This window comes from Trichophyton verrucosum (assembly GCF_000151505.1).
Source record: "Trichophyton verrucosum HKI 0517 chromosome Unknown contig00116_1.f1.exp, whole genome shotgun sequence".
Classification (NCBI taxonomy): Eukaryota; Fungi; Ascomycota; class Eurotiomycetes; order Onygenales; family Arthrodermataceae; genus Trichophyton; species Trichophyton verrucosum.
Genome location: NW_003315560.1, coordinates 133,900 through 147,545, shown reverse-complemented (window position 1 = coordinate 147,545; position 13,646 = coordinate 133,900). Strand labels below are relative to the sequence as shown.

At 48.1% G+C, this 13,646-nt stretch overlaps 2 protein-coding genes across 2 annotated transcripts; one reads left to right on the top strand and one right to left on the bottom strand.

Annotated features, from left to right (window-relative positions):
- Nucleotides 1-23: 23 nt before the first annotated feature.
- On the top strand, nt 24-3,263 carry TRV_01420 (uncharacterized protein; the record flags this gene model as incomplete). The annotated part of the gene is made up of 1 exon (XM_003024411.1): nt 24-3,263. One exon carries the CDS (start codon nt 24-26, stop codon nt 3,261-3,263), a length of 3,240 nt encoding a protein of 1,079 aa, XP_003024457.1.
- A 566-nt stretch (nt 3,264-3,829) lies between these two features.
- Nucleotides 3,830-8,814, bottom strand: TRV_01419 (uncharacterized protein; the record flags this gene model as incomplete). Its single annotated transcript, XM_003024410.1, has 2 exons — nt 3,830-8,529; nt 8,601-8,814. 2 exons carry the CDS (start codon nt 8,812-8,814, stop codon nt 3,830-3,832), a joined length of 4,914 nt encoding a protein of 1,637 aa, XP_003024456.1.
- Nucleotides 8,815-13,646: the final 4,832 nt, after the last annotated feature.

Genomic DNA, 13,646 nt, shown 5'->3' with positions numbered 1-13,646 from the left:
CTCCATGAAAGAAAGAAGGAAGAATGGGAGAAGGTATAGAACCCCACGAGCGAGCTCGAGCGCAAGCCCAAGCCCAAGCAGAAGCACAGAAACGATCCTCCTCACAAGCATCTACCTCATCGATACGCAGCCAGAGGGGCAAAACAGTCCGTTCGAAACCTATCAAACGTCTGAGTACATGCTCGTCGACGCACACGGCCACGGATCTTACCTCGTTTCCATCTCTGTCTCCGGATAGGTCACCGGAAGGATTTTTTGGTGAGCCCGCCTTGAACCATGCTCTAAGCCGGGCGTTGCTTGTTGGGAATAATGATAGAGAACCGGACGTTGAGCGTGGGAGGGAGGCAACTCTGGAAGGACTCACCACAACCTTACCACAACTCTCCGGTAGAGCCGCTTTGTTCAGTGACTCAGCACCCACGCAGGATGTCCCCGGAGCACTTCACCTGGCTAGCGATGACCATATCGAACGACTAATAGCTCGGACCGGAGCCGTGAGGTTGATACGGCAGTTTGCAAGAGACCTCGCGTTGCGCGATGCGGAAGTATCGGCGTTACGGCTGCGTGCCGATGACCGGGAACGAGAGTTGAAGAAGATGTTACGTGAAGTTGAAGTGTCGAATCATGATATTGAACGTCGACTCTATCTGCTCGAGAACGCACCGGATGGCTCCATAGATACCTCAAAAACCAACTCTACAGAGACATCTTCAGGGCAGAGAAGCTTGACATCCTCTATTGATAATATGATGAATCAGGCAATGTTGGAAGGCGTAGGGTCCCACCGAGATGACCTAGAGGCCACCATCAGACCCCATCGCACCGACAGTGAACCTAAGTCTGGTAATTCAAGTGCAGGATCGTCTAAGAAGCCTACGAATACTACCGGACGAGGTTGGCAGGATTATATTTGGGGTACGTCAACCGCCAGCCGGAGACAAAGCAGAGCAAATAGTGTCGGGAGTGAGGCTGGTGATGGACTTCGCATCCCAGCATCGACAGCAAACCGACGCAAAGCACTTGATGGCCAGCTTTTCCAACCCCCAGGTACTGCCGCAGACACTACTAGCCTTGCTACTGATGGGACACCAGCATACAAAAATGGTGACGGTGACGATCGAAGCATCATTTCTCAGCGCTCTAATTACTCGGTAGCTTCCTGGACTGTCAAACTTTTTGCTGGGAAGGGAAAAGATAATCAAGATACAGCTCGAAGCCGAGCATCGTCAAGAAATCCTGAGTCTAGGCAGAGCAACCCGTCCACTGCGCCTCGGGCATCTACTCCTGCCGGATCTGCTTTGGCTGCATTAGCCAGGATAAACGGTGCCACTGGCGTACAACAATTGTCTGCTCGGTCGTCTGCCTCGTCGACTATGCGTAGTTCGACTATGAACAACGCAACAAAGCCGCGTCGGCTGAGGGTTCAAAGCACTTCTGGTGCAGGAACTCCCGGAAGTGCTCACCCAGACAGTGAGGCAACCAACCTGGGTCCTGTTGAGATGGATGCAATTCTACCAATGGAATCTCGCCCTCCTACGCTTGCCTATATCCATGGAGAGTACAATCCAGGCGATCTGCTCACTGATCGGTTTGGCTTCATCTACGATCAACGGAGAAATCGACGCCAAAGAGAGGCAAACGAGAACCGGCCTTCTGAGGAACTTCCCAGCTCGGGCTGTTCTGCAGAGATAGATAACTCAGGTGAAGACGGTAGTGGTTCTGGAGTTGGAAGATGGCAAGACTATCTAAAGACTGCTACAAGGCCCACAGAACTTTTGTCACATACACCTGCAGCTGGACCTGTCGTCTCAGTGGAACAAATTACCCAGTCCAAACCACGCGTATCTTCTGTTGCAGTTGGGAAGAGCGGCCCGGTGCCTGTGTCGAATAGCTCTGCACAACCATCTGCATCCACATCTGCGGTCGTCTCAAACCGTGCTGAGTTTGCGGGGGCAGAGGCTCGACCCCGTGAAACCTCCATATCCGAACAGCAACCTGTAAAACTGCTTCTGCAACGTTTGACAGAATTGCATGATGCATCACAGCAAGAACGAACCGTGAAATGGAACGAATTTATGCGAAAATTGCGTGCCGAAAGACGAAAGGAAGGCGAAGCCACTGCTGCATTGACCTTACCTGATCGATCCAAGACTTCTCGTGATATGCCTGAGGTAGCGCTGGCAGATGGTGAGGTCATCGGAATTGCCGGTCTGGGGAACAAGGGAAAAATTGGTCGTGCTAAATGGAGAGAGTTTAGGAACCTTGTCCTGGGTGGCATCCCGGTTGCATACCGTGCTAAGATTTGGTCTGAGTGCAGTGGTGCCTCAACCCTCCGAGTGCCAGGATATTATGACGACCTTGTTAACGGGCACATAACCACTCAAACTGATCCCGGAGCAACTGCCCAAATTGCCATGGACATTCACCGCACCCTGACAGATAATATATTCTTCCGCAAGGGGCCGGGAGTCGCAAGGTTGAATGAAGTCCTTCTAGCTTACTCCCGCCGCAATCCAGAAGTCGGATACTGCCAAGGCATGAATCTCATTGCTGGTTCGCTTCTTTTAATTCTTCCCACCGCAGAAGATGCATTCTGGGTCCTGGCGTCGATCATTGAAAATATCCTTCCTCCTCACTACTATGATCATGGTCTTGTGGCGTCACGGGCGGATCAGCAAGTTTTGTGCCAGTATGTCTCCGAGCTGCTACCAAATCTATGGGCGCATTTCGAAAACCTAGGTATCGAGCTCGAAGCTTTAACTTTCCAGTGGTTCCTTTCAATCTTCACTGATTGCCTATCAGCAGAAGCCCTCTATCGTGTATGGGATGTTGTCTTCTGTCTAAACGCCCCTACTACCTTTTCGTCTATGGCTTCAACGTCGGCCCAGGAAGCTGTCGAAACTGGTACAGGTGGCTCTACTACCTCAAAGGCCACCCCATCTATATCGACAGTCGCCGGGGACGTTACCAGTACGAACAGCGATGGAGGTGGAAGTACATTTTTCTTCCAAGTTGCCTTGGCGCTTCTCAAACTCAATGAGCAACAACTCCTGACTACTTGCTCAACGCCAGCTTCTGTTTATTCATACCTCAACCATCAAATGACGAATCATGCAATTAGTATCGACAGCCTTATTCAGGCTAGCGAAGCATTGCGGAACGTCGTTAAAAGGGAAGATGTACTCACTAGGCGCTCCGCCGCAATTGAAGCAATGGCTGCATCTTTAGGTCCTTCCCATATACCTCAACCAACTCCTGCATAAAAATACTAGAGGATTACCCTCACAAGCCACTTTCATTTTTGTCTCAGCATTTTGTTACACTTTTATCTGTGACCTTTTTCATAAAATTCCAAGTCTCTCCTTACGATTTTTCTCTCCCTAGCATTGAGATACCCACTCCTTTTGTTCCATCTGTGCTCGTCTTTTCTTCCAGTACTCATCAGTTGGGTGGATGGCGTTTGCCAGCGAACCAGTAACATTGTTGCAGCTATCTTCCATCGTTCATCTTTATCCTGGTTTACTACCTAGGAGGTTTAATAACTTTCCGCTTCTTGTATTATCGGGCACATGACGGTTCACCTTAACTACCCCCCGAATGTGATATCTACATTTATATTTTTATGCCACTTAAGACCACATATAGGAGGTGAATTAAAATTATTTGGTGCTACAAATATCTGCATAATACTAATTACGGTGGTACTTATCGTCCTATCCCTCTAATATGATAAAATATATGAAATGAATAAATATAGAATTGCGGAAATAGTTCCGCGTTATGGAAGATTGTAAACAACCAAACATTCATATGACTTGGATATTCTACATTATTGAAATACATACACCATGCCGGCCCGGTCAACACTTACAGTCATAGCATATGGAGACTGCAGAATTGCGATATCAAGTATAGCATCAAGGTGGTTTCTTAACAACTGCTGCTGCTGTAAACTGATGACGGTACTCCGCGGAGGTCGCATACTGTTCCCAGCGCTCGTCGAATTTGACTTCTTGTTGGAAGTTGTACCTTGCCTGGTTGGTGCTGAGCCAGCACTGGGGATCCATTCAGATGTTATTGTCAAGGCAGTGGTTGGGTGAGTGGTATCATATCTCGGCCGCATCTGAATTCCGTCTGTGATGAGATCTGGGCTACTCACCACTAGTGATGCATCCGGGTGTACTACATCCCAGAAACGTATACTTTGATCAAAGCCAGCAGTCAAGAGGAAACCGCATTTAGATCCATCTGTCGTGCCATCAAGGTAGTCGATACCAACGGCGAGTGCGGATATTGCATTTCTATCACCGCGGCTGGAGTTCTCACTGCCCACGGCCGGTTCTATGCCTGCAGATGACGGGTGAGCATTCGTTGCGAATCGTCCTAGCATACCTTCAGGAACATCATCGTCAACTTTCCATGGCTCATAGGCTTTCCAACTTATATCGGGATTAATGTTCGCCTTCTGACCACTGGGAGCAGCTGTCTGCTCTTTGGAGGCACCAGAAGTTCGATAAACCTCTCGACATTGCACTCTATCGATATCCCAAACAAGAACTTCTGAGCCATTGCTCCCTCCGCCAACGACGCATACCCATCTGCCTCGGCCCTTCGTAGGATGGATAGCAAGGCGCCGGATTGAAGTTCCGCCTGGTAAGCCCCAAGCTTTCACACGTACGCAGAACCGGAGATCCCATAGATCTAATATGCCGTGGCTCGTTCCCACCAGGAGCCAGTTGTGTTTTCTGTCAAGGCAAAATGTAGTCAAAGTACCATGGCGAATGGGGTTTTGGAGTGTATAAACTTCAGTCATGGACTTCAAATCCAGTGCGATTATTCGGGATCGGTTGGTTGCCATGAGAAGAATTGAATGTACATCTGTTCTGAAGTGCTCTATCCATACGGCATACTCGCCGCTTCCGCCATCCGTTGGCGAAATATGGTACTCTCGGACCAGTTGGGATTTTCCGTAGCGGATAACGTCACGATTATTCTGATAATTCACCCTCACTGCATGGACACTTCCATCAGTAGCTGCACTGACAAAAGTATAAGTGTTGTCAACAAACGTAACGCATTTTACTTTGGTTCCAGGGGCATGTCGGTGCGTCTGGCGGGATCGTGGAGTCAGATTCCTTTCTAGTCTAGTCGTGTCCCAGACTTTCAACGTGCCATCGTCGGAGGCTGTGACAAAGAAAGCATGATCGGGAGCAATCACTACCCGGTTGACTGGGCCAGTATGTTCTCCAAACATCGCGACCAGCCCACCCTGTGGCCTCCATGGTTTATCTGAAGCTTGCCCGCCAGGTCCATGCAAGGGCAAGCATTGAGAGGGTAGCTGAACTACGGGTCCAAAATCAAAGAGGTCAGTAGGATAATTTTCAGCGAAAATATTATCTAGGATCCTTAGGATCGTGGGGTCATTTCCGTGGTATGTGTGGTTAGCTCTATAACGAGGGCGTAGCATTTGTGTGCCATGATTTTGTGGGTCCGGGGTACTTGTTCTGGAGAGTTGGGCAAGGTCTCTCTGATGGGGGACATCAACTTTCCCGAATACATTTGTAGAAGAGGTTGCGGTAGCAGCATTTGCTTTAGAATTTTCTTGACGGTTCAGGAGGTTTATTGCACTTGAACGGCGTTTGATATTTCCACCGGGTATGCGTAACGAAGGAGGGCCGGATTTAATGGACCCGTTTCCATCGGTTCCGGCTATTGAATCTGTCGCATTCTGGGTAGGACCTTCAGATAGCGGTGAAATTGATGAGCTAGGCGAGCCAGGTTGTCCATTGAGCGAGGACGAAAGGTGCGAAACAGTAGGTGACTGGCTTTCTCTCGTACCCCTTGTTGCAGTTGGACGAATTAAGCTAGGCGGTACACTAGAGCCGCGCCCTTCCGGTACTTGACGCCTTACTTGTCTCTGGTTGTCGTCACTGGGTGAATCAATTGCCGTTGAAGCGTCTAGCAACGCATCGGCAATTGTATGTGGTCTTCTGCTACCATGGACAGGCTGGACCTTCCTTGGCGGATGTCGATTTCGACTCGCTCCTTGTTTCCTGTCAAACAACACTGTTTGGGGAGTGATATCATGTTCACTTAGCGATATGATCTCTGCAAAGGGCGTGACTTTTTCGTTATCAGTGTTCTTCTTCCTTCTTATGGCAACTCTCCAAATATATTCTTTGAGAGCAAGGAATTTGAACTCGTTCTCCTGATTTAATCCTATGTTTCTCAGCCTAGATAACCATTGATCATCCTCTTCATTGCGCGGTATATTGCTCAGAGAAGATACAAGTCCACGTTGCCGTATTTTTGGTATGTTTGAGCCACTCAGGGAGAAAGTTGCGTCCTGCGACACCGACTTCCAGAAGAGCCCCTTGTCAACATTAGTAGCCCATACTAGAAGCATCTCGAAAAGGTTCTTAGGAAGAGGTTTTTTTAGAGCGTCGAATATCTGAACAGTCGATATGTCTGTGGTATTGGTTTTTAGGAATGGCCTAACCAGAGGGCTGACAATGCAGTACTTGTCGGTTGCAGATAAAAATGTAGTTGAATCCACGACGAAACTAACTGCCGCTTCCCGTATCCATATGCTTGGGTGGATGAAGAACCGTACTGCGATATTGAGAAGATCCCAGGTGGTAGAACGCTGGAATAGACCAAGTTTTGCCATTTTAGCAAGAGACCGCAATACGCGCTCGACCACAAACTCCTCAGGGTCTGCCATGGATTGAACAATTAATGGTAAAATAAATTCTTCGAGGGAAGTACTGCCGACATAAGCAGCAACGCCAACGACTGTCTCGAAGAATGCGCATTTCAAGATCCAGTCTTTATCATTAAGGTAGGTATTTAGATGGCTGAGGATAACCTCATTTGCTTTCGGATTTCCAAAGAAGACACAGAGTCCTGGAACCGAGCCAAGAAATGCGCGGCGAACTACAACGTCTGGATCGGTTAAGAGAGCTTTTGCATGAGCCTCAAAGAATTCGAGCAAGTCTACTCGTGCGACATCGTAGAGGTTATGATATGATATTTCTTCCTCCCAGCCACGTTCCGCTCCCGAAGGTACGAGAGACGTTAATCGAGTGTCAGAACGTAACGCCTGGACCATGTCAAGGATTTTGAGTGAGGATTGTGCCAGAGAGGCTATGCATGAGGCATATGCTGCTCGAACTATAGGAGTAGGATTTGAAGGTAGGGTACTGATTAGGTGCTGAAGTCTCGGGAAGATGTACTCAGGAACAACATAGGCGTTGACAGGTGAAACCACTTTGACCATGGCAAGAAGCTGTGTGAGCGTTCTAATTGCTGAAACTTTGACATGATCTGCACGATCGTTTAAGAGAAGTATAACGAACGGAAGAATTCTGTCTAGTTTCGCTTCGTCTGGGAGTTTCTCAGCGAACGCAAGTAGTATATCACAAGCTTTGACCCGCGCGGATGATTTACTCGTATTCCGTAGGCTCGAGACAACAAGGGTAAGAAAGATAAGAGTTCCATCATCTGTGGCTGATAGTGGCTTTGAGATTTGCTGACTCCCCACTTTAGGCAGGTCCAATTGCAATGGGAATGGCTGCTGGGTAAGTGATGGAGACGCTGTTTGAGATCCATCAAGTAGAACCTGGGGCGAAGTGCCGAGAAAGTAAGATATCTTGTCAAAGTCCACGAAGATACGGCCTATCCTTTCGTCTGCTTCCTTTGAATCCAAAGGAGTAGACGAATCGCGTGTTCGTCCTGGTGACGGTTCAGTTATTAACCCCATATACTGATGGAGAAATCCGTAAAAGTACTCTGGAAATGCCTTGCGGCGCCAAAAATTAATGCATTCTTCGGTTGAGTAGCGTGACTCAGGGTTGAGTTGGATCATATGAAGGATTAGCTCTCTGATATCTGAGTCCTCGATCTCCATTAGGCGTCCAGTCTGTGGACTATACTCTCCCTTTCGGTATTTATAGAGTTGACTCAAAGTAAAAATAGGAGCTTCAAGAAATAGTTCGGCAATGACGCAGCCGGCGCTAAAAACGTCCATTGCCCAATTTACTGAGCGGCTGCCTGGGTCTTCGCCTGCTTCCAAAAACCGCTCTGGGGCTAGATAGCAAGTTCTCCGGCCAGACGTATCGAAATAGAAGGAGAAATCTGCTGGGTTATCCTCAGGAAGGAACGTTGGCTTAAAAGATGAAGAGAAATCAGATAGGTATAGCCAGTTCCAGGATGTTACAAGAACATTTTCTGTTTTTATATCACCGTGGAAGACATTCTGGGCATGACAGTCCCTGAGTGCGCATAAGAGCTGGAACGCTATCCACTTCTTCTCAATATCTTCCAAGAACGGGCGAGTGCTTCTCAAGGTTAGCGATGAGTCAAAAAACAGAGTATATGATTCTTTAGTATAAAATAACATTACCGACCTCATTCGATCATAGAGTGAGCTGTAGATATACTGGCGGACAAGGTAGCCTGCAGTGCTAGTTTCCAGTATCCGCTGGTATCCAAGCGCATTAGGGACGCCTTCCAGCAGCCTCCGCTCGCCTATACATTGGCTACAGTTAGTATATACTGTATATTGAATATATCACGGAATATTTGCGCTCTGAACATACGCATGATAGCTCTGACGTATGGGTCTAGCTTGAGGCTTGGGTATGGTTTCATGATAACTTTAACGAAAGCCAGGCCATCTCGATGTCGGGCACGGATACTTTTCATAAACCTGGCAGTCCCCAGGGATCTCTCATAGGTGAGGTCTGCGAGCTCTGGGACGTCGATGCCGGCGGAGCCCGCAGAGAGCGAGGTAAGTGAGTAGCCTTGACCCATGTTGATCGGTCAGGCATCGCTATGATTTCATGTAAAGGAGTAAGCAGGGAATCACAGGAGAATCCACGGCATATAGGGGGATATATTTTTATTAAATGGTTCTAGAAAAGCTCCACAAACAACTCCTCCTTGTCTCATCAACCACCCGGCTTGTTTGTTTGCTGTCTCGCTGTCGTCCTTCCAGATGCTCAGTTGACGTTGAACATGTGATTATGTAATATGACGTGGCTAGTGAATGACATTATGTAATATACTTGTGGCTAGTAACGGCTGGATTATATAATACATTTTAAAGTTGTGGCTGGTGGAGGAGATGTGGCGTCGAGCTGTGGCTGAAAATCTTCATCAAAGTTTTTTTTTCACCAAAAGATTAAAAATCATAAATCAATGTTGACGTTTTGATGGCCATTTAAAGGGGTGGCCATGGCCGGCTCCTGAAGAAGAGGAAGTGTGCTCGGGAGGTGGTAGTGCGACGGATAGCTGTGTCTTTCTTCTCTTTTGTTGTCTCCGATAGATATATGGATGGTTCAGCCACAAGGCGATGCACACTTAAGCAGCAATATTTGATACCCCAAGCTGCTACCTATCTACGCATGAAACCACATACATTGAAAGCCCTCTGAGAGAGCTAACGATGACTCCTACGCCGTGGGAATGATTCTATATTTGGTATGTACTGGTTATTGTTACTATAATTATCATTTTTCTACTGCAGGTCTTTGGCTTTCCATCTCACTTTAATGTATGTTTATCTTTGATTCTCATATCAATTCAGTGCCATTTTTACAAACTCCTGTTGTATAGCGCATATACATAACATATATTTGCATATTACATATTGACATAGGTTCTCTATATATAGGTTCCCATGGCTGGATGGCATTGCCGGTTTAGCACACTTCATGCGCCGGTATCCCTTACCACGTTTCAGAAGGCGTTTCTATTTTAGCCCCCTACCCTGGTGGGCTTATGGTGGGTAAACGCCTATGAGGAACCTCCAGAGGCTCCTTAAGAGTTCTTCAATGCCTTGCCGGACGATTGAACGCATTTAATAATCCGGGGTATACGGCATTTGCCCATTCTGGCCACACCTGTGCCGCCCACTGCATCCGCATGAAGAATACATTTTTAACAGCTGTCTGCTCTGGTATGCATTACTGCAAATTAGCCCGTATGTTGCTCACATGCTCACTATAATTAGGTACTCTCCATGCTTCTTCATTCAGATGGTTGGTTGACGGCGACGGATTGAATTTTTAAATTCCATAATGCACCTCAGCAAGCGCCGCCATCCACTTGAAGGAGACATCAATATCCAATGGTTCTGTCGGGGTTTGGTTAACTAATTCCTATTCGCACAAGATGCGAAAACACGGAGCGTATTCATATCAAGTCACCCTCCAACCCAGGCAAACAGTCACATATGTGTCCCGCTCTAAATACTCACGTATGTGGTTTGTGCGAAATCTGCAGCATCGACCAGATTACTCAACAATGCTACAAAATGGGTAGATATCTGGGCACGGCGTATTGTCCTGTGTACTCCCTGCATGTTTCTGCAAGTATGCATACACTTGTCCAAAATTGCCTGCCATTCTCCAGCGGGGCCCTGACTTGGTGAATTCTCTTCGAACGGCTTAACTACTCTTGCTCACCGCCAGCAGCCTCCACAGCACGGCATCGGACATCCCCAGGCCCATACTCAGATGCAGCAGAACTTGCATTTGATATTTGCAAAAGTTCTGCGTAAAATGCCTTGCGAGGTCTGCTGTGAAACGAACATGGTCCCGAACTAACATACGGCCTTGACCGAATTTCAAAATTCAGAATGAAGCTTGCGGCAATCTCCGACAGACAAACAGGCCTATCAACAATATTGGACCTACTACGGTGGGGATGTTGTATGTCATCGTCCGTTTTCCCGCGCCTTATCCTGTATATGAAGCGGCTCAAATTCTCTGCCTGAGGGCCTGGGCATGTGCACCGCCTCGAAAAAACTGGCATATACGGATGTACTTACGCAAAAACCCTGGGGTTGACTAGCTGTTTAGGATGTATCGACTCCTTGTTGGCTCCAGGGCCTCTCCCAGTCGTGCTAGGCTAGCTCCTTTCGAGGATATGCGCTGGGCTATGGTTCAGGAAATTACCAAAAGGAGGCTTTGGAACGGTAATATTCCACCTGCATGTGGTATTTAACCACTCAATCCGTGTATGTACCGTGGCTTAGACACAAGGTGCTCGGGCTTTACTCCTGTCCCCCGAAAGATAGCTATCTGCCGCCGCCGAAGCTTGATCACCCGTTTAGTACCGAAAGGACAGCACTCCAGCTACGAAGTAGCGCTACAACGAAACACAACGATGACGATACTGGTGAGAAGCGACTTGGTTGAAGTATGCGGGGCTTGCGGCTCAGCCTCAGGAGATGAACGTGGAAGTACTCTCATGGCAAACCCTCCGTACCAACGTGAGGACAAAAAATATGGGATTCTGACGGTGATTGTGACCTCTATGCGATTGATTTGGTGGCTGAATCGATTGGACGAGAGCGCTCCTTTTTTTAAAGGTCCACCAACATGGGCCCTGACCAACGCGGCTCTCCTGGCCTTAATTGAAATTACAGGGGTGGTCTTGGAAAATCGATTGGCTATCGCGGCAAGATTCGCATAGGCGCTAAATGCTTCTTGCAGAGCCAAGTATCTTCCGATTGGCTTTGAGCAGGGGGGAGAGCACGCCAAGGTCGAGGACGCATCTGCAAGAGATCACGATTATCAGCTCGACACTGCTGTTCCCGGAGAAGGAGTATCGTTCTACTACCCTTCTGGCAAAAATCATCGGTAGGGCAGAGCCTGACCGGCCAGTATCACTCAATCCCCCCCCTTTTCCCTTCCATCCGTCATCGTTGATTAGCAATAATTAACAATGCCCCCAGTTGCTTAGTGGCTGCATTTTGCGAGCTATGCCATTTTATTTCGTACCGTTCTTACATGGCCCTGTTGGCCTCTTGTGCAGGGTAGGGTACTTTTTATCCTGCACCTCGTTTCATAACAGGAAAATCCTGCTTCTGAGGAAGGGGGCTATGTTGGATACGGTAACCCTTGGTATAGGACTTGTCTCTCTACACACGGCGCTCGAGGGGAAGCAGCCCCTGCGGCCAAAATAGTTCTCCCTGGCCCTAGAAGACACAACGTCCGCCTCACCATCGGCGCTGAACACAGCCTCAAGCCTCCTTCTAGATGATGTCAAGATACTCGACTCACCAGCCACGCCTTGTCTTTTTGTCCCGGCCATCTCCACTGGCGCCTAACCTCCCTGGTCCTCGGTCAGGCCATGCGGTATTATTCTAAGGATTGCACATAATTTCCACGATAGAGATGTATCTTACTCAGTCCTACGGAGCCAGACCTCACCGAAAATCACATGTGATATCCCAAATAACCATGTACCCATGATGTTCACACGTTGACACCCGCAGCCTGAGCCCCATATACTGAACAGGTCGACCGCTGCCCGACCTGCGGGTCGCCTCACCTCACGTCGAACTCTATGCAGATTTATCTATTTCGAGGCTGTAATTGAGGCCGGAGCCTCGTCCAAACTCTTTGAGTCTCATCAGGGCCTCTAGACAGATTATTATCTTCGTACTATGTTGACACACTGACAGTTGACCAGAGGCTACGAGGTCTCTCAAGTTGGTCTAAACACTCATAAAAAAAAAAAAAAAACACAACAACAACAATTTTTCCCACAGTCTAGAACAACTGGGATTGAATAATCGATCGGCGATGATAAGACCACTCGCAGCCAAAACCTTGGGCTGCTTGGAGGACACGTTTGGACACCTGAAAGACTAACTTGTCATCACTAGCTATAATAAGCGTGACTACATGAGGATGCGGCAGGGAAATGAGTGAAAGTTTAGCTGTCCTGAGCCGTTGTGAGCCTCACCCCTGGGGAGTGTACAGAAAGCTGTGTTTTGATAGACGCCGCTCGCGTTACAAACCGACCAGTAACTCGCTTCCAAATGCCCCGCCTCGTCACATAACGACGAAATTTCCTGGATTAACCTTTATGTATGCGATTGTACTTCAGCGTGTCCACAACATATAGGAAAAATGGCCCCCAGGCCCGTACAAGTTTCGACCAAAAAGTAAGCTCTCTAGAGCGAACAACCACCAATATTCCGGGTCGCCATTTTCGCCCTTTGGCAGCCACACATCACGTTTGCTGTGGCTATCGACCCTCACAATCATCTTTTTGCTCCCTCAGTCCCCTTGTCCGCCTTTAATTCTCCCAGGGCTATGCCTCGGGATTTACAGAGTTGAGTGATAGGGGGCCAAGGATTAGATGCAAGCCCCAATCCAGTCACTCGGGTTCGATGGCCAGCATTTTGTCACCCAACCTCGACAAACCCTTGAGCGAAAATCAGCTTTGCTTTTTTACGCTCGTTTTTTTGCAATTCCTCTGAAAATATTTCCCTTGTTGGCCGGATGATGGCTGACACCTTGCAGTTGCACAGTCGTCTTCCCCCTGCTGCTCGCTTTCTATCATTTTCCTTTTCTTTCCTTTTTTTCACTCTTTTTTTCCTTTTTCCCATTGCTTCTCCACAAGGATTTGCATGCCTCAGTAGCCCGGAGAACCGCGACTTCATAGTATGCCGCTGCTACAATACGTTCATGGTCCAAACCAGAAAATCAGCCTTGGATTATGTGGGAGCACTCTCCAAGCCTGCGCTCTTGCAGCTTGCCTGATTTAGACAAGGTCACTTTGGTCCCTATGGCGTCGATCCTCTATTTTGGCTTGCACGCAGGCCTGACAGATATATATACATACAT